Raw genomic sequence first — 27952 nt, forward strand, 5'->3', positions numbered from 1 at the left:
ATCTGAGGCGATAGCGAATGTGTTGGTGTTTTCTTCGGCCGGCGAAAGAAGGAAGAGAAATTTTCTACATTTTCTTGCGCTAGCCAGGTAGTGGAGTCGCATTGTTTTCTCTCGCTTAGAAAAAAAACAAGAGAAGAAGTTTCGACTGGATTTTTACATTCATGGTCGCTGCGCAGGGATCAGAATGACCGTGCTTATACCGCCTCCACGTGGCTATCAACATTTGTTTCAGGTTCGTAACTTTTTCACTTAGCAGGGTCGTACCCATGTGGGGAGGACAGGGTAGCAAATGACACCCCCTCCCCCCGACGAAAAATACGAAAAAAATATTTCTTTAATTTAATTATACAAACAATACTATTATTGTTTGCAAAGACAGCGTGCTTGAACTTGATACAAGCTCTAAAATAAATCTTTATAATTACTTTAAAGTTTAAAGGTAACACTAGATTTATTAATCATCGGCTATTGGATGTCAAACTATTGCCAATAGTATTGGTAATTTTTTTTACACAGTCTTAGAGGAAATCCGCTATCTTTTTCTATTAGCAGAAAGGAATCTGTTATATACCGTTTCCCACACGTGACAGCACATACCACGGCCTTTGATATATCAGCCGTGGTGCACTGGTTTGGACGGGGGGAAAACACTTGGAGAATGGGTCCACGTTCGATCTTACGACACAAGCACCTCAGGGAACGCTCGTCGTCATCATCATCATCATCATCATCATCACCATCATCACCATCACCATCATCATCATCATCATCATCATCATCATCGTTATCATATTATGATCACTCAGGATTGGAAGATACCAATTAATTAATATTTATGAGTCTGCTGGAAGTTTATTGAAAACAATCTTATAATTACTGTGTTTTATGGGTAAAAATACATGTAGGTATTACAAAACATTTTCTGTCCTGTTGATGCTCTGAGTGATCAAAAAAAAAAACATTCGCCACGTTATGTCAAAAATATAAAACCTATAGCTATTTTCCAACAAAATATCAATTATTACACAAATGTTTCCGTTAAATTAAAATAAAATTATAATTTTTTTCTTAAAATTATAATTTTTTTCTTAAAATTCGCAATTGACGAATTTGCCAAGTAGCAGAAGTCATAACCGGATAGTGATGTGCACACTGTTGATGTAAGGTATCCCGTATAACGAGGTTTCGTCTGTGTTTTTTTTTTGTCTCTAACTCTCCGTTATACTCCCCCCTACAGCTCTGTACACTAATTATACAATTTTGCATAATTTCTAGTTTAGATGCAAGTAAACCTATTCATATGGTTACCGTTATTTGACACCCACTAGCCGATTTTTATTTTTGTGCTGGGGTGTTAAACATTCATTCATTCATTCATCCATCCATCCATCCATCCATCCATCCATCCATCCATCCATCCATCCATCCATCCATCCATCCATCCATCCACGCACGCACGCACGCACGCACGCACGCACGCACGCACGCACGCATTCATTCATTCATTCATTCATTCCATTTCAATTTCTGTATTTCATTTTGATCAGTAATATCTACACTTTGGATGTGGGGAGACGTGTTTAGCGGGTTTTACGTGACACACACATTTACCTCTGAAACTCGACTTTTAAAAGTAATTATTTAAAAGAAATAAAAACAAACAACAAAAAAACAAACGGAGATAATAACAACAAAACATCAATACCCTCCCCCCAAAAAAACACCCAAACACCCAACAACAACAAACACCTCCCCAAAAATACCACCCCCGCAAAAACCCTCAACAACAACAACAACAACAACAACAAAACCAGCAAAAGAAAGCAAGAAACCCAAGCAACAAGAAACCCTTCATTAAAAAAAAATCCTGATATATATCTAACAACAGCACCGTCAAGTCAAGCCCCATTCTATTTTCACTTCTTGAGATGAATGAAAAAGATGTTTAACGACACCACAGCACAAAAATACATATCGGCTATAGGGAATGAATGAAGGAAATGTTTTATTTAACGACACACTCAACACATTTTATTTTATTTACGGTTATATGGCGTCAGACATACGGTTAAGGTGTGTGTGTCTGTGTATGTGTATGTATATGTGTATATACATGTATGTGTGTATATATGTATATATATTTCTAGGGATGAATACAGAAATTGTTTAATGGAGGATACCCATGTGGTGACTGTTAAATCCTTACTAACGGTGTGCAGGGGACGGTTTGGTAGGGAACATTCTAAATCCGTCGCCCAAAATAGTATCTAAACCACCGAACCTCAGCGTCGCTATAGAAACACATGATTTACTTCTGAAAACGTATCACTATGCAGGGCTGCAGAAAATACTCGCCCGATTTATATTAAAAAAATGCAACTACCAGCCCGACCGTCTATCTATCGTTTTGATTTCGTTCGACACGTGATGTTGATCACTTACCACATGTTATTAATAATGTTTTATCAATATATTATCTACATATTTCGTTTGAAGTGAAGACACTGTAGATTATAATATTGTTAATAATGTATTGTTCTATAGACTGGCGGACAAGTAGAAATTCTGGCGGGCTAGTACATTTTAGTTGGTTCTGGTCCTGCAGGCTAGTTAAATATTTTCCATTCCTGTACTCCTGCGTATGTGGTATGTACTGTCCTGTCTGTGGGAGAGTGCACATAAAAGATCTCTTGTTGCTAATGGAAACTATGTAACATGTTCCTTCTGAAGACGAGTCAAAATCACCAAATGTTTTACTTTCAGTAGCCCATGATTAATTAATGTGCTCTAGTGGTGTCGTCAAACAAAACAAACTTAATTAGGTCTTCTTATAGCATTATATGTTATTTTTGTCCAAAACTTTTAAAGTAGTATCCTGTCACGAGAAATGTATAACATTGTCTGCAGACTTGTCCAGTACGTTTTAACAATCCAACAGTTTCACATTTTACCAAGATACATTTTTATATTCAAGACCAGTTGATTTGATTTGATTTCATTTCGTTTCAAGTTATTTTCGTGCTTATATCCAATTAAGGTTCAAGAACGCTGTCATGGGTACACACGTCAGCTATCTGGGCTATCTGTCCAGGACAGTGGATTAGTTGTTAGTTGGTTAGTGGTTTGTGAAAAAGAAGAAGGTGTAGTGGCCTTACACCTACCCATTGCATGGGCGGATCCAGGAAATATTTTTAGGGGGGGACCAAAAAAGAAGGGCACATTGACTCGTCAAAAGGGCACCTTACTACAAGTTTTGATATTTACAATTAATATGAATTCCTACAGTTCTACGTCATAATATACTAGCAATAATGAAGTAAATTGGCGTCACTCGCGTTAGAACCTCAATGGGGCCCCATTGAGACTCAATAACACAGACACATATCTGCAAGCTTGCGCATGTACACGAAAATCTTGATTTCATTTATCTACAATATAATTATTGTTTACTTAAAAAAAAAAAAATATTCTACAAACAAAAAGGGCACTTGGACATTTTGAGGGCACTTGAACAATTTTTTTGGGGGACGCGTCCCCCTGGTCCCCCCCTTGGATCCGCCCATGCATTGAGCCCTTAAGAATTCGCTCTGTGTTGGAGCCGGTACCGGGCTGCGAACCCTGTACATACCAGCCTGTAGTCCTTAACCACTGTCCCACCTGAATATTTGTATGGTATTGTATTTTCCCCACAGCTCTTTACTTACACTTTTTATATTTATACACTTGCCTTTGTACACCCGTTCGTTCATTCGTTCGTTCGTCCGTCCGTCCGTCCGTTCATTCATTCGTTCGTCCATTCGTTCATTCATTCGTATTGACTTTCCAGAAGGATGTGCATCTAAAAGCTATTTACAAAAAACCGAGTGTTAAAAACTTTCTGACACGCGCTAATAGGTTTGGTCATGTCACTGCCTAGAATTTCCACAGATATTATGACAACCAAAAATACACCAGATGCACAGAAAATGACATTCGGAACACGAAACTGTACGGCCCTACCTGTTTTTAAACGACAAAGTACCTTTAAAGGGACATTCCTGAGTGTGCTGCATTGTAAGATGTTTCCGACTAATAAAATATTTCTACGATTAAGCATGCATATTAAATATATTTTCTTGTTTAGAATATCCGTGTCGGTATATTCAATGTGTTTCTGATCGTCTTAATATTTGTAAGAAGCCCAAACAGGATTTTGTCTTCAAATAATTTCGTACGTACAATTTTTTTTTTTTTTAACAAATAAAATGAAATTTATCCTAGTACAAATATTAGAACCACCAGAAACACGTTTAATATACAGCCACTAATATTTTATGTAGAAAAAATATATTTAATATGTAGTTAAAATCGTTAAAAAGTCTCTGTTAGTCGATAACATCTTAAAAATTGCAGCATACTCAGGTTTGTCCCTTTAACTGTATCGCAATACTGATACAGAACTATACAGGTCTAATATTTGAAAGATTATGCGATACAGATTGGTATTTTATAATTCCTGAGATACCAACCATGACTACTGGTTACACTTAGAGGCATCGTTTTGCATTTTAAAATATTCTTCAGTTAAATATGCGAAACTTATGTGTAGGATCGAATTTTTTTTGTGTTTAACGACACCGCTAGAGCACATTGATTATTAATCATCGGCTATTGGATGTTAAACATTTGGTAATTTTTACAGTCTAAGAGAAGAAACCCGCTACATTTTTTTTTCCATTTGTAGCAAGGGATATTTTATATGTACCATCCCATAGAAAAGATAGCACATACCACGACCTTTGATATACCAGTCGTGGTGCACTGGCTGGAACGAGAAATAGCCCAATAGGCCAACTGACGGGGATCGATCCCAAACCGATCGCGCATCAAGCGAGTTCATTACCACTGGGCTACGTCCCACCCCTTTGTAAGATCGACACAAGTTTGAGAACTCACCTTTAAAATGTAGGGTTTGTTTTCATCCTGACCGGCCTCGGTGGCGTCGTGGTTAGGCCATCGGTCTACAGGCTGGTAGGTACTGGGTTCGGATCCCAGTCGAGGCATGGGATTTTTAATCCAGATACCGACTCCAAACCCTGAGTGAGTGCTCCGCAAGGCTCAATGGGTAGGTGTAAACCACTTGCACCGACCAGTGATCCATAACTGGTTCAACAAAGGCCATGGTTTGTGCTATCCTGCCTGTGGGAAGCGCCAATGAAAGATCCCTTGCTGCTAATCGGAAAGAGTAGCCCATGTAGTGGCGACAGCGGGTTTCCTCTCAAAATCTGTGTGGTCCTTAATCATATGTCTCACGCCTTATAACCTTAAATAAAATGTGTTGAGTGCGTCGTTAAATAAAACATTCCTTTCTTTCTTTCCTGACGACTAACATTCAACATTTTGTAGAAAACCGAACAATCGGTTTTGTTTCATACTAGTATTTCATTTATTTTCGTCTCAAAAAAAGAAAAAAGAAAAGAAAAAGAAAAAAGTGTGTTTTGTTTAAAGACACCACTGGAGCACATTGATTGATTAATTAATCATCGGCTATTGGATGTCAAACATTTGGTAATTCTAACTCGTGTAGTCATCAGAGGAAACCCGCTACATTTTTTTCTTCTAATGCAGCAAGGGATCTTTTATATGCATTTTCTCACAGACAGGAAAACACACACCAGTTGTGGGACACTGGTTGGAACGAGAAAAACCATGTGTCCATGTTCTGGTGTTAGTTGTAAGTGGTCATTCAACTTATTGAGATAGAAGTCGGTGTACTATATATAGTGGCTTCTGGTTGGAGTCAACCCCACCCGCCTGCTATCGACTTGATCGGGCTGCTGGTGCTCCCTTGCACCTGTCAGTGCAGGCGGTCCCTCCCCCCCCCCCCCCCCACACCTTTCCTGTCATGGACAGCGTGCGCTACAACAGCTTGTTCTGAATGTTCACGTAAAACCCTATGACATGACATGGAGTCAATACTGGGGAAAAGTGGGCTGCATACATTTGCAATCTCAGTATCTAGAAGGTAGTGACGGGACGTAGCCCAGTGGTACAGCGCTCGCTTGATGCACGGTCGGTCTGGGATCTATCCCCGTCGGTGGGCCCATTGGGCTATTTCTCGTTCCAGCCAGTGCACCACGACTGGTATTTCAAAAGCCGTGGTATGTGCAATCCTGTCTGTGGGATGGTGCATATAAAAGATCCCTTGCTGCTAATCGAAACGAGTAGCCCATGAAGTGGCGACAGCGGGTTTCCTCTCTCAATATCTGTGTGGACCATAACCATATGTCCGACACCATATAACCGTAAATAAAATGCGTTGAGTGCGTCGTTAAATAAAACATTTCCTTCCTTCAGTATCTAGAAGCTTTAAGACCGATTGGCTTATCTACGTCCCCAATGAGGCCCCCAACAGTCCCTATGACTTTATGGTATGACAAGGGCTTATCTACGTCCCCAATGAGGCCCCCAACAGTCCCTATGACTTTATGGTATGACAAGGGCTTATCTACGTCCCCAATGAGGCCCCCAACAGTCCCTATGACTTTATGGTATGACAAGGGCTTATCTACGTCCCCAATGAGGCCCCCAACAGTCCCTATGACTTTATGGTATGACAAGGGCTTATCTACGTCCCCACAAGGCCCCCAACAGTCCCTATGACTTTATGGTATGACAAGGGCTTATCTACGTCCCCAATGAGGCCCCCAACAGTCCCTATGACTTTATGGTATGACAAGGGCTTATCTACGTCCCCAATGAGGCCCCCAACAGTCCCTATGACTTTATGGTATGACAAGGGCTTATCTACGTCCCCAATGAGGCCCCCAACAGTCCCTATGACTTTATGGTATGACAAGGGCTTATCTACGTCCCCAATGAGGCCCCCAACAGTCCCTATGACTTTATGGTATGACAAGGGGCAGGACGTAGCTCAGTGGTACACCGCTCGCCTGATGTCCGATAGATCTAGGATCTAGGATCGATTCCCGTCGGTGGCCCCATTTGGGCTATTTCTCGTTCTCTTTTTTTATGGTGTGATAAAATCGAGGGCATTAGAAAGGTTGTTTGCTTAGGCATTATGTCGTCACAAACGAAAACGTTTGATTACAGAAAAAGTTGTTAAATAATTATTTCAACCACTTTGCTATTGTCATAATGAAAAATTCACAGAACGTTATATTTCTACTTCACTATAAATACATTTTTGCATAAATGTCAATAAAAAAAAAAAAAAACCCCCAAAAAAAACCCCCTATTCATGACAATAAAAGAAATCTGAAGTAAATCAATGCCATCAATTTTACTTATGTAATGTATTTTTTAAATACTAAAAACGAATTATTTTAAGGAAAATGTTAGTCATTTAATTACTGTAATAATAAAAATACTTCATTGTAATTATTGAATTGTAATACCGAGATAAAAAATAATTAATAATTAAAAATTTTACTGTAATATTGAAAAACTTTATTACAAATACGAACGAAAAACATCAGTTAATATTATAACTATTGTCGTAATATATATTTGTTTAATGTCATCGCATTAGATGTATAAAGTAAAACTATTATGTATATTGAACACGTCTGTTTCTCTAAACCTGTTTTTAATCATAATGCTATACATTCCCACTAAATATAACTTTTAATTACTAACTTCACTTTCTATTATATTCCTACAAAACCATGACAATCTAATTAATTCATATGCACATGTATTTTGAAGTAAGATTAAAAAAATAAATAATTAATGAAATTACTAATTATGATGCATCATTTCTTTAAAACCGATTCCATACGAACGTTTAAGTTATATAGGTATTCTAACTGGTAAATTCTTAAAATAAGTCGAAAACTATTTTAGCGTGATTTGGTTTCAAATAACCATAATTGCAATAGATTATTAATTTTTTAAAAAGTTGGAATAAAGTGTATTTTGCTAATTTAATATATTTCTTTTATTTATGTTTTGTTGTTGTTTTGTGTGGGTTTTTTCGTTTCGTTTCATTTTTTTTTTTTACGTTTCGTTACATTTTGTTTTATTTGTTTGTTAGGTTGAGCTTTTTTTTTTTGCTGTTTACTTTTTTTAATTAAATGTATAATTTATACAAATAATTGAAATTTCTTAAAAGTACTTAGTCTTTATTAAAACTTTATAGTATTTTGAGCCAACAATTTCGTGCCTGAAATAAACTGAACAACAAAGAATACGCGAATATTTTAATGTATTAGTATGTTTTTTTTTTTTTTATAATACAGTTAATTCAGTAAAAAAGACTGTCAAATAGACTTAAATAAATAAATAAATACCCCCCCCCCCCCCCCCCCCACCCCCAGTGAGATTCAGTAAAGAACATTTTAATTTTAACCAGAAGAATTGGATAGTTTTTATGGGATTCTACACCTTTAAACAGTAAAACTCAACTTTAATAATTATTAGTTTGATAAATATACCAGCAATAGTTTATTTTTAAACAATTATAACTTTTCTTTAAGATTTTGTTTTGCACCGTGTTTTGTTAAAGGGACATTCCCGAGTTTGTTGCATTGTAAGATGTTTCCGACTAATAAAATACTTCAACGATTAAACTTACATATTAAATATATGTTCTTGTTTAGAATATCAGTATCTGTATATTCAATATGTTTCTGGTCGTCTTAATATTTGTAAGAAGCCCAAACTGGATTTTGTCTTCAAATAATTTTGTACGTACTAAAAAAAATATATTTTAGGAAATAAAATGAAATTTAACCTTGTACAAATATTAGAACGATCAGGAACACGTTTAATATACAGTCACTAATATTGTATGCAGATACATATATTTGATATGTAATTACAATCGTTAAAAAGTCTCTGTTAGTCGATAACATCTTCAAAATTGCAGCACACTCAGGAATGTCCCTTTAATACTTAAATGGTAATAATCAATAAATAATTATAGACTATTCTATCAGTAGTATTGTAATATTACTGAATCAGTAGCAGTGATAGGTTAAACGAGGTTCGAACCATTTGAGTCCCGTTGAGTAGATTGTTGTGCGTGCTTCAGTATTTTTGTTTTTAAATATTCAGTTTTATTCATTTTACAACATAGACAAATTACAAGTCTTGCCTACTTTAGATCCAGAAGCAAAAGCAAAAGCAAAAGCAAAAAACAAAAACAAAAGCAAAAAACAAAAACAAAAGCAAATTTTACGACATAGACATATTAAAGGCATACTGTTACAGATTTAAGGACCTTATTTATCTAAAAATGGATAATAAATAAAAATTACATTAATTGTTGGAAACCAAATCTAGCTATCGCATCACCTTAACTGAACCATGTTGGAGTGAAATTCATGTCATCCCTCTCGGCAATTTTAGTTTTTGAATTATGGACCATTGCCATAATTCAATTATTTTTACAAAATGTCATTAATAAATGAAGTATGATGGTTATGAAGATGGTTGAATAAAGTACATTTAGGGACAAATCAAATTATTTTTGTTCAGGTAATACTTTGTTAGACAATTAAATAGGTCAGTGGTCTGTGACAATATGCCTTTAATGAACAATTACTTGCTTACTTTAGATCCAGAAGCCAAAGCCAAAGCAAAACCAAAAGCAAAACCTAAAACAAAACTGAATCTGTCAATAATTAGAAGCTCATTTAATATTTACAATTTCATAAAACTATTGCGGAGCGGAGTGGATAATTTTATCATGCTCACATACTACGAAGGTTTCGAACATGTATCCCGTCTCTGGATAGCCAGGGGCCCGACCCTGGACAGAAAAAAAAAACCTATTGCAAACCCATTGGGAGCAGATGGTGACTCCTTTACTTCTCTAAAAAAATTTTTTTTAAAATCTTTTTAGCAGAAGGTTCGTCGGATCGATCCTCCGCCTAGGGAAGGGGGATTTATTGGGTTTTTTCCTATTCCAAAATAATCCCACTATTTCAAAGACCGTGGTATGTATTTGTCTGCCAATGGAAAAATGTGTGTCAACTGTCCCTTTGTGTCATTAAACGTTCATTCGTTCTTCCATTCGCCATCCATTCGTCCAGTTTTTCATAACTGTTAATAATTTTCTTTAATCGGAACTTACAGCCAATCGAAAGAGACTATTGAACCTAACTGACATTGATGTCTGTCAGGGAAACATTTCAAACGGGAAAAAAGTATTTAAAAACCAAAAAAAAAGAAGAAAAAAAAAGTTTTTTTTTTTTTTTTTACATCAAAGGCGGAAGAACGTTAGAAGTCTAACAGCGCCCCGGTGCAGATCAATGAGAGCTCTTCAAGAGGGACAACTCTGTATGGATGTAATCGACCGTGGTTAAATATAGGTGAACATTAAACGAGCAATGATCGAACGCGGCGGAGCGTAGTTCCAAGACAAACACTCGGCACGAACGATGTTTGTTTCTCAGACTACGCACGTGCAAGACAATGGCGTAATGCAAGTGTTTGCAAATGTTCACACCTATTTCTCATAAACTGAAAAAAAAACCACCCCAACATATGTCGGCTCGGTCATTTGGGATGGGCGGGTCGTAAATTAATGATAGAGCGCTCGCTAGTAGACGATTGTCAGAAAGTGGAAAGTTAAAATTTGTTTGGTTTTACGACATCATTAGAGCACATTGAATTATTAATGATCGGCTATTGAATATCAGCCATTTGGTCATTTGTGACACGTAGTCGTAGAGGTAACGCGCTACATAGAATGGATCGCTCTAGACAGACGCTTCCTCCCCCTCCCCCTCCCCCCCCCCTCCCCCTCCCCTCCCCCTCCCCTCCCAACCTGTGCCCTACGATTGGTACACATACGGCCATGGTATGTACTATCCTGTCTGGATAACTGGCCAATACTTGAACATTAACTGGATATTTACAATAAAACAGTTCACAAGTACAATAAAACAGGTGTGGTTTGTGACATTGGGTGTTCTTCCTTCAAGATCCCCATCCCACCTCGTCTTACCCCACCCACACTGTCCTATCGAACTCCAAAGGCGACCGCCCAAGTTTCAGGAAATTATGACACACCAGAACGATGTACACTTAAAAGTATATGAAAAAATAGACCGGGCACACTAGTATCTCAAGCCCTGTTATGCCCTAATTTCACTACCGTCTTGATTCCATCAACTGCCAGTGGCACGCTTTCCATTAGGGCCAGCAGTCAAACGCTTCGACGTGTGACGGAAACTATACAAGTTGTTGACGGGTTTTCCCGCACTAACCCTCGCAGTATACCATGACCTAGTATACAGGTAGCACTAAACCAAATAATTTCCGGCTGGGTCAAAGTTCGAGGTGCACCGTACTTTTGATAGAGGAAAAAAAGAAAGAAATGCTTTATTTAACGACGCACTCAACACATTTTATTTACGGTTATATGGCGTCAGACATATGGTTAAGGACCACACAGATTTTGAGAAGAAACCCGCTGTCGCCACTTCATAGGTTACTCTTTCCGATTAACAGCAAGGGATCTTTTATTTGCGCTTCCCACAGGCAGGATAGCACAAACCATGGCCTTTGTTGAACCAGTTATGGATCACTGATCGGTGCAAGTAGTGTACACCTACCCATTGAGCCTTGCGGAGCACTCACTCGGGGTTTAGAGTCGGTATCTGGATTAAAAATCCCATGCCTTGACTTACCAGCCTGTAGATCGATGGCCTAATTTTGGCCTGCGAAAATCTGTTTTGTTTAATGACACCGCTAGAGCTATTGGATATTAAACATTTGATAATTCTAACATAGTATTAGAGAGGAAACCCGTTAATGTTTCCATTAGAAGCAAGGGATCTTTTAAATTGCTCAAGGGACCACGGATCCCAGAGGGCCACACTAAGGGTACACCAAAAGCCGTGGTATGTCTATAAAAAGTTCATTTAAATTCCTTGCTTTTTAAAATAATTTATTATTATTTTTGTTAAGCAGCTTATTTTGCGGCAACCTCTATCCTACTATTGATACACCAAAGTCCATGGTATGTACTGTTCTGTCTATAGGAAAGTGCATATAAAGGTTCCCTTGCTGGTTTATTAGTAGTAGTTTATGTGGCGATAAGGGGTTTCCTCTCTCTCTTGTTTCTCTCTACCAAATGTCAAAATAACCATATACACGACACCAAACAACTGTTGTTTAAAATATGCTGGTGCGACTTTATTTATTAAAGGGACATTCCTGAGTTTGCTGCAATTTCGAAGATGTCATCGACTAACAGAGACTTTTTAACGATTGTAATTACATTAAATATTAGTGGCTGTATATTAAACGAGTTTCTGATCGTTCTAATATTTGTATTAGGTTAAATGTCATCTTATTTCCTAAAATATTGTATTTTCGTACGTACGAAATTATTTGAAGACAAAATCCTGTTTGGGCTTCTTACAAATATTAAGACGACCAGAAACACATTGAATATACAGACACTGATATTCTAAACAAGAAAATATATTTAATATGTAAGTTTAATCGTAGAAGTGTTTTATTAGTCGGAAATATTTTACAATGCAGTAAACTCAGGAATGTCCCTTTAAGAGAAACATCCTTACAATGCAGTAAACTCAGGAATGTCCCTTTAAGAGAAACATCTTACAATGCAGTAAACTCAGGAATGTCTCTTTAAGAGAAACATCTTACAATGCAGCAAACTCAGGAATGTCCCTTTAAGAGAAACACCTTACAATGCAGCAAACTCAGGAATGTCCCTTTAAGAGAAACACCTTACAATGCAGAAAACTCAGGAATGTCCCTTTAAGAGAAACACCTTACAATGCAGCAAACTCAGGAATGTCCCTTTAAGAGAAACACCTTACAATGCAGCAAACTCAGGAATGTCCCTTTAAGAGAAACACCTTACAATGCAGCAAACTCAGGAATGTCCCTTTAAGAGAAACATCTAACAATGCAGCAAACTCAGGAATGTTCCTTTAAGAGAAACATCTTACAATGCAGCAAACTCAGGAATGTCCCTTCAATAAGGGGCGGGACGTATCCCTGGGCCCCGTTCCACAAAGCGATCTTAGCCCTAAGATCACCTTAAGTGCATAGCTAACTTATGCACTAAAGTGATCTTAGTGCTAAGATCGCTTCTTGGAACGGGGCCCAGTGGTAAAGCGCTCGCTCGATGCACGGTCGGTATGGGATCGATCCCCGTCAGTGGGCCCATTGGGCTATTTCTCGTTTCAGCCAGTGCACCACGACGGGTATATCAAAGGCCGTGGTATGTACTACCCTGTCTGTGAGATGGTGCATATAAAAGAACCGTTTTGCTATCGAAAAAGAGTAGCCCATGAAGTGGCGACAGCGGGTTTCTCTCTCAATATCTGTGTTGTCCTTAACCATATGTCTGACGCCATATAACCGTAAATAAAATGTGTTGAGTGCATAGTTAAATAAAACATATTTGTTTCTTTTGTTTATTAATATGATAATTGTAAGACATATAATAGATTTATTAATTGTTTTTAATAATAAACAGCGCTACCATTCGCGGTATCCTTAAAACAAACATTCCTTTCCTTTCCTTTCGTTCGTTTCCTTAAATTCTTTTCTTCTGCTCTTATCATTTTCTTCAAACAAGAATAATAAATTATGGACGATATTTGACCACTTTGAACATTTCCCACAAACCGTTTCTTTAAAGTTTTAAAACGTCTCAGCCGGATTTGCGTGTTTGAACAGGGACGAGTTTCATAGAGAAAAATTGTACAAGTCTTGGCAGCGGCCACACTAACAACCGATACTCATTGTTTCTTTGAAAGATTTAATTTTTCTGTCCAATAACAATATTTGCTTCTTTGTCATGAAGGAAGGAAATGTTTTATTTAACGACGCGCTCAACACATTTTATTTACGGTTATATGGCGTCAGACATATGGTTAAGGACCACACAGATATTGAGAGAGGAAACCGGCTGTCGCCACTTCATGGGCTACTCTTTTCGATTAGCAGCAAGGGATCTTTTATATGCACCATCCCACAGACAGGATAGTACATACACGGCCTTTGTTACACCAGTTGTGTAGCACTGGCTGAAACGAGATATAGCCCAATAGGTCCACCGACGGGGATTGATCCTAGACCAACCGCACATCAAGCGAACGCTTTACCACTGGGCTACGTCATGAAGAACGTAGTCGTTTGAGGGATAGGGTTTGGGTTATAATGATTAATGGTTATAATGATTAAATAATATAAATTATTATTGAAAAACAAAACAAACAAACCAACAAAACAAACAAATAAATACCGCCCCCCCCCCCCCCCCCTCCCTCCCAACAAACAAATCAGTCTCTTGTCTGTTTGCCTCTCATTTATTTCTTTAGATATATAAAGTTGAGTTTACTAAATTATCTACGTTAATGATGTTTTGGCTGCTCTGTCAACATGAAGCATGACCTGCATATGCAATATGTGATCATGCATTTGAAAGTTAGCAAAGTTATTCAAGGGTATTGCAACGCAAAACAAATCAACAGACTGGATACAACCTTATGTCTCCAAACAATCAGACGACGTTTAAACTGACAGACCCTAGTTTTTAAACATTAAGGCATTAATGTCATTAAAGGGACACACCCTAGTTACGGCTATTTGTTAACCATTACGGCGTTGTTTTTCGCTATTAAGGGTGTATACTACCAAATCAAATCCCATAGACGACAATAGTAACATATGTGGCTAAAACTCCTACCTGCAACGTATCAACCGACATAAACGCCACGGATATAAATACTACCACCCCTTACACTTAAAGTGAATCAGAAAAAAAATGGGGATCAAGCTGCTCGTTTCTGAGATAACGGGTAGCGTCTATGACTACCCTAGTTTCGCACAAAATTCGAGTACTTTTTTTTTACAGGTACCCCATACATGTTTCAAGCACAAGGCTACTTGACACATTGGTACTAGATGAAATAAAATTGCACATTTTTTTTACCCAGATGAAACTATTATTTTTTACAACCAACACACTCACATTTATAACCAATCACAGGACTTGTGGTGTTCACTTCTCTATCAAAAGTTCACAGCACCTCAAACTTTGACCCAGCCGGAAGTTATTTGGTTTAGTACTACCTTAAACCCCATTTTTCACAAATAAAATTGCACTTTACTTACATTTTATTATTTAGAATACACATTTCCATTCACCTGAAGTGCTTTTTGGTAATCCTGATGTTTGTAAAACCACGAAATGCATTTTTTGCATTTTTTCACAAGACGTTCTGTCGAGAAAAAACCCGTTAAGCAAGCGAGGTCCAATCTATTTTTAGAGGGGATATTTCCATTTCAATGTCACAGACGTTGGTATATCACGTGCCCGTTATCATTTTGGTTCGGTTTGTTTTCTCGTGCACGGTTCGCGCAATCAACATCCGATTTGTTGTTGTTCATTTGTGAGATTTTTCTTCACAGTTCGTGAACATTTTCAGTAACAATAAAGTTCAGACAAGTAAGTGTCTCAATACAAAACGTTACAAACCCTTAAAACCAATAAGTTTGCTAAGTCTTACGATATCTGGAGAGGGGATACAACCAGGACAGAACAGTTGGAACATGTCCAGGAGAGGTGAAACGAACGCACCCCAAGTCTGTGAAATTTGTCGTGACGTAGGCATTGTTGTGCTTCGAGCGACATCTACCGGTGACATCAGAATACTAACTTTCAAAATTATTTCAAGCAATTGGGACATGGGGATTCCCATGGTATTTATCGATATAAAACCTGCCTTTTCACTCCTTGATAAAAACATGATCTAAGTGTGTTACAGGTTTGTAGATTAACCAAATTATAATTTATATTCGCTGGATGGAACTAGGGTGTGCGGCTTTAAGGCATATTTTTTTTTACTATTAGAGCCGTTTTTATCAACTGAAATTATACTTTACTTAGATTTTATGGTTTATATTATCAATTTTCGTACATTGGAAGTGTTTTGGGACATCTTGCTATTTTAATATCACAAAATGCATTTCTCATAGTTTATAAAACGCACGTGCGTCTGAGAAGTAACAGTTATGGAGTCGAGTTTTAGTCTATTTTAGAGGGTATTTCACTATTTCAAAGTCACAGAGTCATGTTTCAGTCAGTTGTAACTTCATCCAAATGTGTTACAGGTTTGTAGATTAACTAAACTTTAATATAGTGTGCATTTTCATGGGCTGAAACTAGAGTATGTCCCTTTGAATAACGATGATATGAACAGAGGTGTTGGATTGCTTGAAAATGAGTCAGCTGGAGCTCATTTATCAGCGCAACTTAAAGTATCCCAAAGCGTGATATCCAGGTTATGGAATCGGTACCTAACAACTGGCAGAGTAAACCGACGTCATGGTGGACGTCGATCAAGGGTGACAGTATATTTATTATACACCAGTGTAAGAGATATTACTCATGTCATAACAATTACTCAATATCTAAATAGTGTAATATTGGCAAGCGCAGACTGGCAGTTTTAAAAAAAATTTTATTTGAATGACGTCACGTTGCACCTCCCTGCAATAAAATAAACTGGGTGCATGACGCGTCCTTTGTACGAACGCTAGAAAACTTTAAGTGCAAAATTTCTGTGGAAAATGTTTTGTTCAGAGAGTATTAACGTATCTACCCGTGTTTGTACAAAACAGTGTAATTTAAAAGTGTACCATTACAAAATATAGCCATGAACTGACATTGCAAAAAGATTGGCTGTATATTTGGGCATATTGCGTATGAAGCCAAAACAGGTCAGGTCAGGTCATAGGGTTTTACGTCCATGACAGGAAAAGGTGGGGGGGGAGGGAGAGGAGTGACCGCTTGCATTGCCAGGTGCAAGGGAGCACCAGCAGCCCGATAGAATCGGTAGCAGGCGGGTGGGGTGTTGGTGGTGCTATGGAATTTTGAATGGAGCCGTTAATGCCAAAGAGAAAAGGTGCGCAATTTTGATTGAGGAAATTTGGCGCAATTTTGAACGGTCGGTCGAAAGATAAATGGCAAGCCAAAACGATGTAGCGGCATGTGTCTATGTACAAAATATCTGCATCACAATCCCATTCACTCAGCTCAACCTTTGCTGGCCAGATCAACAATTCAGTCATTATTGTGAATTTAAACACCTCATTAACAGACAATCCAAGTTTCGCGCCAAAATCTAAACTGTACATTGCTGTCGTCTCGTTGCTCATTGTGACGTCGTTTAAGTTTACGTGTGACGAAGATCACTTGCTGACCCAATTCGTAGAAAAATAATGTATAGTAGGTCTCGACATCAGCGTTGTGGCTTTTTTATTTTTTTTTTAATGAAACTCGTCAACAGTATTGGTGCCAAAACTGTTCGCTCGTTTCATAAAAAATTGTATGACAGGCAAGCTCGTTTAGTACTGTCTATAGGACAAAACGTAGCCCAACGCTACTAATGGTAACATATAGCGGTTTTCTTCTCTAAGACTACATATATGCCAAAATTATCTAATGTTTTAACTTTCAATAACCGTTGATTAATAAATCAGTCTGCTCTAGTGATATCGTTAAACAAAACAAACTTTAACTTTTATGAAAACTATTGTCATTTATTGATTTATTTATTTATTTATTTATTTCAGGAGCGAGAAGATATCGTGAAACCGTCATCATTGTCCATGTTAGCCAGCACGTGCACTCGACTGATGCCCAACAGTTGCGAAATTCCTAAACCTGTGCCCACGTTTGTTCCGTTTCACCCAGGACTACAGCCAGCCTTGTACCATCCGCGATTGCCACGTCACTTTCCTGACATCACTTCCCCTGTGAACGTTAATCACGTGCGACAACCGCAACCTTTACAGAGAATCCACGCGCAAACTTTAGAGGTGCACAGTGCTCAACTCACCGGAAGTAACTTGAGGATACACGCGCCATCACCGATGACGTCACCAGTGACGTCACGACCCTTCGACTACGACATCTACCAAACACGACTGCTCCAGCAAAACTTTATGGCGGCTGGACAGACTTATGTGCCCACAAGTCTGCATTTGACGATGGGACCAGTTTCGCCAAGTGGACACCACCAAGTGTCGAACATACCAAAACAGCTTTCCCCTCCCCCTGCCAAGGAGGCGGAGTTACCATGGTGGAGTATCCAGTCCTCACCCTCGACCCCGAGCCTCTCCCCAGATCTCATGTCGGTTCCGCCGGGCTTCATGTTCAACCAAGGAAGCGCCACAGAAATGCAAATGGCGTCCATGATGCAGGGTCTGAAAGGGGGAATAACCCAAACTCGTCGGTGTAGGCGCTGCAGGTGTCCCAACTGTCAGAACGCCTCTGGTGGCTCAAGCACGCCTTCCAAGCGAAAACAGCACATCTGCCACATCCCCGGCTGCGGCAAAGTGTACGGAAAGACGTCCCATCTGAAGGCTCATTTGAGGTGGCACACGGGCGAGCGTCCGTTCGTCTGTAACTGGCTCTTCTGCGGGAAGAGCTTCACTCGATCGGACGAACTACAGCGCCATCTGCGCACGCACACGGGGGAGAAACGGTTCGCATGTAACGAGTGCGGGAAGCGATTCATGCGCAGTGACCACCTCAGCAAACACGTCAAGACGCACGAGAACAAACGCGGCGGAAAGACCGCGCAGCGAGAGGGCGATGACGTCACCAATGAAGCAGACCATGTCTCTGATGACGAGGACGTGGAAGTAGATGTCGAGTCTGATATGTCGGATGACATCGATCTCGAGAAAGTGGACGAGAGTCGACACCATGGATTAGATGTAGACGTGCAATAGCTGACGATATTTGTATGTGAACTGTTCACATCTGAGCCCCGTTCCACAAAGCGATCTTAGCGCTACGATTACTTTATGTACATAACTACCTTATGTGCTTACGGTGATCTTAGCGCTAAGATCGCTTCGTGGAACGGGGCCCAGGACCCATATTTTATCGTAAAATCGTCGTAAGCGTTGACATCACTATGTCGTGTGTTGTAGTGACATCACAACCTACGATAGTTTTACGATTTCTTTGCACGAAGATGGCTTCGAAAATATGGGCACAGGGCCCAATTTCACAAAATATCGTAAGCCTGGTTTTGCATGTAAACGTAAATCTACGACTAAACCACATTTTTTATTTATTACTATTATAGTACAACAAATATAAGATGATATTTCGTCATTAAAATGCTCCATCTTGTGTAATGATGTAATTTTCTGCGTGAAATAGATGTCGAATACCTGTAAATTTATACTCGGTATAAGTTTACTATAAATGCTAGTAGTAGTCGTAAACTTACGATGTTTTGTGAAATAGGCCCCAGACTTTTCAGATTGTAGGTGGGATGTATTAAAATCGAGAAATCCATAATGATTTCGTGAACATCTAAATTTCCTTCAATTGTCTGTTCCATGAAAATTGAAGCCGTTGAATTTGTGTTATTTTTGTTTTGTGAAAATATTATTGTTTTGTGAAAATCGAGACTTGGTATTATTGTTTTACGAAAATCAAGACAGACACTTTCTTCAGACTATTAATGCCAGTGGGAGGACTTTAATAACTTGTTGCTGTGTAAGACGGCGTCTTTTACAAGCCATATGTGGAGAGTAGAAGTGGCTTCGGGTGATGGGGCTGGGAGGCGATTGCATTAATATATGTTAAGTTTTGTATCCAAGATTAAAAGCTGTTTTAAAGGCGCTCACCATGGGTTTAAATTTAACTCGGTAAACCAATGATATATCAGTTTGCGGAAGTAATGTTTCACGTTTCAAATTACTATATATTTGTTGATCTTTCATTCTTTCATTCGTTTCTTTTCTTTCTTTTCTTTTTTCTTTCTTTCTTTAAAAAAACCCCTCTTTAATATAAAAATCTGTCTTCATCTGTACGGCAAACTTTGTGCATTTCATCAAAATTGAGTGTTGAAAACCCAGCCTGGGCTTAAAACAGTTATAGGCGACATTCTTCTCATGTCATCCCTAGAAATGCTAGAATGTTGAGACATAACCAGTGCTATTTGTTACTGCTTATTTGTGGGTAAATACACACAATTGTTATTATGAAGTTAACTAATTTTAAATTACTTATTTGTCCTATTTGTAATACAACAACGTATTTTGGTTTATTTATCAATGTTAAAACGTATTATATGAGGGTTTTTTGTTTCCTTTAAAAAAAAAAAAAAAATATATATATCTTGTAAGGGAGCTCGAAATCAACATACAAGCAACACACACACACACACACACACACACACACACACACACACACCAAAAACTCAATCACAAATACAGACACACAGAGCAAAACACACACACACACACAGAGAGAGAGAGAGAGAGAGAGAGAGAGAGAGAGAGAGAGAGGGGAGAGGGAACGCCCTCATGTACATTTAAGCTTGAACTGTATGCTTGTATCCAGATTCGGCTCAAGCACGCTATCGTGGGCACACATCAGTTATTTGGGCTGTCTGTCCACGACAGTGAGTTATAGGATATATGTTGGCGAGAAAAACGTCTCTGATGTGCCTATACACCTCCCCATTTAACTGATGGACACCGCTCAGTGTAAGACTGTGGTGGGGTGCGAACCCAGTACCTACCAGTCTTGTTTCCGCTGCTATTTATTGCACGTGTTAGTTATGCCAAGGATATACATGTATATAACTGATACGGTATACATATATTTGCACACGTATGTGTGTGTGTGTGTGTGTGTGTGTGTGTGTGTGTGTGTGTAATCGAACCTTTAAAAGGTTAATGGGATGTTCAGGAGGTTGAGCGCTTGCGGTCCCACACTAGACTGGTTTATACGCCTAGCGATAAATGCATGTGATAAAGACTGAACAGGATGGAAACCAGTCAAACTGTTAGCGAGCGCTCGCCCTTCTGAACTCGCCAGAATTTCCCGTCACGTAATGCATTCATATCACTCTGCTTGATCTCACTTGGCAATGTAATGCCATTATTATATATGGTATATAATGTGATAACAGTGTATGTAAAACAATGCACGCTGTATTAGCACGGCTAATAGTATATACAGTAGAATCTCGTTGTGTGGAACTCGGAATGGTCGAATACACTGCAACGCTCGAACCAAGAACGGAAGTCCCGAGTTACATGTACACGATATTGACCGAATGGTTCGGTCGAACTACCCGATGGGTCGAACACTTTTTCGAGCACCGAAGGGGGTTCGAGTCAACGGGATTCGACTGTATGTATGTATGTATGTATGTATATGTGATTAACGGTGTATGCAAAACATAAATAAAACTTATAACTTCGGTAGATTTTGTTTTTGTTTATTTGATGTATCTCACCACTATAATATATTGTGTTTATGTTGCAGTTAAATATTTCTACATCAGACGAAGCATATTAGTTGTAGTACACCGGGTATAACGAGAAACAGCCCAAAGGGTCTACCGACGGGAGATCGATCTAAGATCGACCGTGCATCAAGCAAGCGCTTTACCACTTGGTTAGGTCCTGCCCTTACAATCATTAAACTATATAATAGTATGGGCAATACAATGCATGTTATCGCACCCCACTTTCCAATTCGGCGGACCGGTACAAAATTTCGCCAACTTTCTTTCATTCAAATTGCGCACCGTTTCCCATTTGGCATTAATCCTACGGGACATTCCACAACACCCAAACCAACTGTTACCGACCACGTTCGGGCTGCTGGTGCTCTCTTGCACCTGTCAGAGCAGGCGGTCCCTTCTCCCACGCATCCCAAACCTTTCCTATCCTGGATTGAGGAACCTGCCGATGCCGGCACATGTGCCCATGACAGGCGTGCGCTAACACAGCTTGCTCTGAATGTGCACGTTAAGCCCTATGACCTGACCTGACCTGACCTGATGATATCGCATTCTGTTCTAAATGCAGGAATCGATCCAATTTACCGGCCTCGGTGGCGTCGTGGTTAAACCATGGGTCAACAGGCTGGTAGGTACTGAGTTCGGATCCCAGTCGAGGCATGGGAATTTTAATCCAGATACCGACTCCAAACCCTGAATGAGTGCTCCGCAAGGCTCAATGGATAGGTGTAAACCACTTGCACCGACCAGTGATCCATAACTGGTTCAACAAAGGCCATGGTTTGTGCTATCCTGCCTGTGGGAAGCGCAAATAAAAGATCCCTTGCTGCTAATCGAAAAGAGTAGCCCATGAAGTGGCGACAGCGGGTTTCCTCTCAAAATCTGTGTGGTCCTTAGCCATATGTCTGACGCCATATAACCGTAAATAAAGTGTGTTGAGTGCGTCGTTAAATAAAACATTTCTTTCTTTCTTTCTTTGCAAGTCTTTTAGCATTGCACTTCGAGATCGCAAAGTTGCGAGAGTTTAGTGAATTAAGCCCCTGGTCAGTAATATGTTTTGAAGCCTAACATTACTTTGTCCGGCACTGTACGAACAGGAAAGATGGTCATATGTTTTTCAGACAATGGGGCTTTGCACAAAGAATGGCTAAAGATCTATTATATGACAAAATACAACAAAAAGCAAACCGTGAATCATTGGAGAACGAGGCGTTTGTATGTCATTGCCAAAAACCTATCCATTCTTGGTGCGTGTATTTTTCTTTTTTAATTTAATTATTTTTATATTATTTGAATAAAATCTAGTTGAAATATATTTTCTTCTTTCGTGTAATGTATGTTATGTGGACATTTGTTGGTGTGTTGTTTTGTTCACTGCTTCTTGGTGGGGGGGGGGGGGGGGGAGGTTTTGGTGGGTTCGCAAGTACCTCGTCTTATCCCCCCATTACATTGATCATGTTTGTTGTCGATATATATATATATATATATATATATATATATATATATATATATATATATATATATATATATATTATTATTATTATTATTCAGACAATAATTTCACAAAACTAAAAAGAAAAGTGTTTTAGAAACAGCAAACTTTTTAATTATATACAGGGCCAGCGGAGTGTATTTGAAAGTGGGGATGGGGGGACACTAATAGTGTGCTGTCGGTTCAAATGTTGTGGTGTGTGTGTGTGTAATTCGTAAGTACGAATAAACATTGTTTTAGGAAATAAAAGTAAGTTTAACCTAGTACACATATTAGAACGACCAGGAACACATTTAAAGTTCTGCTACTAATATTTTATGCAGAAAAATATATGCAATTATAATAGTTAAAAAGTCTCTGTTAGTCAATAACATCTTAAAAATTACAGCAAACTCAGGAATGTCCCTTTAAGTATATTTATTATGTCTGTGAAATAATCGATTGCATGTCTGGCTTGTATGACTGTGTTTCCCAACCATTCATGGGTTCAAATGTCATTGTTGATCGCGAGTTGTTGATCATTCAAGAACCATAACTCTGGATGAATTCTGCCTAAACCGGTCCTCTATGTAAACCGGACTATTTCGACGGTACGAAGTGAGTCCGGTTTAGACAGTCCACTGTATATATATATATATATATATATATATATATATATATATATATATATATATATATATATATATATATATATATTATTATTATTATTATTATTATTATTATTATTTTTCAGACAATAATTTCACAAAACTAAAAAGAAAAGTGTTTTAGAAACAACAAACTTTTTAATTATGTACAGGGCCAGCGGAGTGTATTTGAAAGTGGGGATGGGGGGACACTAATAGTGTGCTGTCGGTTCAAATGTTGTGGTGTGTGTGTGTGTGTGTGTGTGTGTGTGTGTGTGTGTGTGTGTGTGTGTGTGCGTGCGTGCGTGCATGTGTGTGTTTGAGAGAATATATGTATTTGAGGGCCCGAATCTGTTAGTGGGGGTTGGGAGGCATGCTCACCCGGAATAAGTTTAAATTTCAGATGCTAAAATAAGGCCTATGGCATCTCCAGCCTTTTGAGCACAGTAACTGGGAATATGAGACCATGGCCCTATGGGCCCTCACCTGTTCCGCAGCCCCTAATATATAATTTGAAGAAGAAAAAAAATTGTTTGAGACATACAAATAGCATACATACAATATAGACATACAACAGTGAAGATGTGGTGTGCGCATTAAGGCGTAAAATAAGAAGTGTTTCTGGAAACCGACCCTACCTAAAAAAAGGGGCTTACCCTAATTATTTTTTCCAATTTTTGGGAATTTTAAAAATTACTTTAGGTTAAAAAAAGAGAAAAAAAAGAGTACAAATGTAGTAAAATAAAATAAAAAATAGACTGGCCCTACCTAATATTTTTGATCACATTTTTTCCATTCAAATAATTTATTAAAAATAAATATTATGTTGAAAAGTTTGACTGAATTTTCATTAATCTGCAAACAAATAATTAGTGTTTTTAAAAACGTATATATCATATTAAATCGCGATAACAAACACGGAAGAGAACCCGGAAGTAAACAACGGAGGTTGGAACATGGCGTTTTATAAATAAAAACTATTAAAAGGACATTCCTGAGTTTGCTGTAATTTTTAAGATGTTATCGACTAACAGAGACTTTTTAACGATTGTAATTACATATCAAATATATTTTTCTGCATAAAATATTAGTGGCTGTATATTAAACGTGTTTCTGATCGTTGTAATATTTGTACTAGGTTAAATTTCATTTTAGTTCCTTATAGGTAGTACTAAACCAAATAACTTCCGGCTGGGTCAAAGTTGGAGGTGCACCCAACTTTTGATAGAAAAGTGAACACCACAAGTCCTGTGATTGGTTATAAATGTGAGTGTGTTGGTTGTAAAAAATAATAGTTTTATCTGGGTAAAAAAAAAAGTGCAATTTTATTTCATCTAGTACCAATGTGTCAAGTAGCCTTGTGCTTGAAACATGTATGGGGTACTTGTAAAAAAAAAGTACTCGAATTTTGTGCGAAACTAGGGTAGTCATAGACGCTACCCGTTATATCAGAAACGAGCAGCTTGACCCCCATTTTTTTTCTGATTCACTTTAAGTGTAAGGGGTGGTAGTATTTATATCCATGGCGTTTATGTCGGTTGATACGTTGCAGGTAGGAGTTTTAGCCACATATGTTACTATTGTCGTCTATGGGATTTGATTTGGTAGTATACACCCTAAATATGTTTTTTTGGTACATACGAAATTATTTGAAGACAAAATCCAGTTTAGGCTTTTTACAAATATTAAGACGACCAGAAACACATTGAATATACAGACACTGATATTCTAAACAAGAAAATATATTTAATATGTAAGTTTAATCGTAGAAATATTTTATTAGTCGGAAACATCTTACAATGCAGCGAACTCAGGAATGTCCCTTTAAGACGGCCAGAAACACATTGAATATACAGAAACTGATATTCTAAACAAGAAAATATATTCAATATGTAAGTTTCTTACACACCCGTTGGTGAGAACCCCCATGCATTATTTTTGGTAACACATGGTTGTTTACACACGAATGTGTATTAACAATTTCATGACATACGACTGGCTGCTCCTAGGTGATGACCAGATCACCAGTGCCAAGCAGCCAGTGAAAAGCAACACGGTGGAAATAGATTACATTGTGATGTATAGTTAACCTGACAATCATGTGTCTGTGACGTGTAAGTTCGCTACAAATGCAACGGCTGTAAATAACTTTTCTTACACACCCGTTGGTGAGAACACCATGCATTATTTTTGATAACACATGGGTTGTTAACACACGAATGTGTATTAACAATTTCATGACATACGACTGGCTGCTCCTAGGTGATGACCAGATCACCAGTGCCAAGCAGCCAGTGAAAAGCAACACGGTGGAAATAGATTACATTGTGATGTATAGTTAACCTGACAATCATGTGTCTGTGACGTGTAAGTTCGCTACAAATGCAACGGCTGTAAATAACTTTTAGTCCAAAAAGATGTTAAAACCTGGTATTTGCGGATATGTAAGAAATAGAATAATACATTCGTGTCCGTTAGATACCATTTATCTCACAACTCGTTGTTTAAAAACGTATTAAACTCGCTTTCGCTCATTAGATACATTTTAAAACAACTCGGTGTGAGATAAATGGTATCTAACGGTCACTCATGTATTATTCTCTATTTAGTCCAAAAAGATGTTAAAACCTGGTATTTGCGGATATGTAAGAAATAGAATAATACATTCGTGTCCGTTAGATACCATTTATCCCACAACTCGTTGTTTAAAAACGTATCAAACTCGCTTTCGCTCGTTAGATACATTTTAAAACAACTCGTTGTGAGATAAATGGTATCTAACGGTCACTCATGTATTATTCTCTATTTAATCGTAGAAATATTTTATTAGTCGGAAACATCTGAAAGTGCAGCAAACTCAGGAATGTCCTTTTAAATACTATCACAGTTGATTTTTATAAGAAACACTCACGTATTATGAGTCAAATATATACACATTTAATGGTTTTGGCATGGTGGATAGTTGATAGAAAGTTGTGAGAACGGTAGGGAGGTAGGGAGTAACCTACATGGTTGGGGGAAACCCACCATTTGACTGAAACTTTATTTTTTTCTTTGTTTTCTTCCATTTACTTTTGCGGAATTTTGTAGATTTGAATGATTTACTTTAATTTTTTGCCGTACATGCTCATAAATAATAGAATGAACATACCGATCAGTGTGTTATGACAATACAAATTTAGAATATAGTGCACGAACGCCACCTGTCGGAAAGTCTGATAATATCCTATTAACGTGTCCATATCCATTAGGTTCGTGCACGTCCGCTCTGAAGACGATTAATAGTTATCAAAACGGCCTCAGAGGCGTCGTGGTTACGCCATCGGATTACAGGCTGGTAGGTACAGGGTTCACAGCCCGGTACCGGCTTCCACCTAGAACGAGTTCTTCAGGGCTCAGTGGGTAGGTGTACGACCACTACACCCACTTCTCTATTACTAACCACTAACCAACTAAGAACTAACTCACTGTCCTGGACAGACAGCCCAGATAGCTAAGGTGTGTGCTCAGGACAGTCTGGAGCTCGACGCGGTAAAAAAACGTTTTGCTTGTACACACTGCACGTGCGTTTGTGTGCTCGACTTGGGGATCCTTCATTTCGTTATTTTTGTCAACGAAATGAAGTTTTCTACTGGGATGTATGCGGCCATTGAAACTGATTGAACGCTGGAACGCTTCTCGTTTTGACAGCCTGCACCACCAGGTTGGATTCTTTTTTAGCGAGATTCCTTGCCTCCACGTCATTTCTCCGGTTGACTATGTCGACTTGTTTTTTCGTGACTCGTATAACGGCCATTCTGCAGAACGCCACGATTGTTCGCGTTTAGACTCTACATGTCCGAGCCTGTCCTAGCAGCACTGGAAGATTGACCGCCCCACTCTAAGAAGAAATAGGAAGCGGGGTCGGCCCCTACTACTCTTTTCTAGACTTTACTTTGCTTTATAGTGATACCATCTCGTATCCTCCGGAGTCGGGCCCGTCTGCACCACTATACCAACCCATGATGACTGGACTAAACCCTAGTCTGATAATCTCTCTCGTTCAGAGGGATCCGGCTTCTCAAGACCTGTATTTCAGCAGAGCACTACAACTTCAACGTCTAATGACTGTCAATCTACAGGTTTTCTTGACGGGATGCAACCCATCTCGTCCCTATAAACTGTGCACCCAAACGGCCTTAACGAGACCACCCAGGTGGACATATAGATCATACTTTAAACTTTTAGATCTGCATTCAAAATTTTATGTCGAAATTTTTTTTTTTTTTTTTTTTAAATATTATTAAATAGTCCGATCCTCTCTTCTTTATTTTTGGACTGTTCTTCTAAAATGCTCCAAATTATATAAGTATTCGGCCGAGCAGTCAATTCTTATTATTTTTGGCTTGTAATTTATTTTATTGTTTTTAATTCTATTAACCTTTTTACTAATTGCTCTTTTCAAAATTCTACCCTCCCCCTTCCCCACCCCGAGTCAGGCCACCGATGTTATCAGAGGTCGGACTCTGGATGGGCGTGTTCAAACCCTAGTGGTATATGAGCACGTTAAAGTA

General features: G+C 38.5%; 1 protein-coding gene across 1 annotated transcript; it reads left to right on the forward strand.

The window, feature by feature from the left end:
* The first annotated feature begins 109 nt into the window (after positions 1-109).
* Positions 110-19062, forward strand: LOC121387866 (transcription factor Sp5-like). The gene is made up of 2 exons (XM_041519094.1): positions 110-232; positions 17575-19062. The coding sequence occupies exons 1-2, from the start codon at positions 185-187 to the stop codon at positions 18736-18738; spliced, it is 1212 nt and encodes a 403-aa protein (XP_041375028.1). The 5' UTR covers positions 110-184; the 3' UTR covers positions 18739-19062.
* Positions 19063-27952: the final 8890 nt, after the last annotated feature.

The sequence above is a fragment of the Gigantopelta aegis genome, chromosome 13 (assembly GCF_016097555.1).
Source record: "Gigantopelta aegis isolate Gae_Host chromosome 13, Gae_host_genome, whole genome shotgun sequence".
Classification (NCBI taxonomy): Eukaryota; Metazoa; Mollusca; class Gastropoda; order Neomphalida; family Peltospiridae; genus Gigantopelta; species Gigantopelta aegis.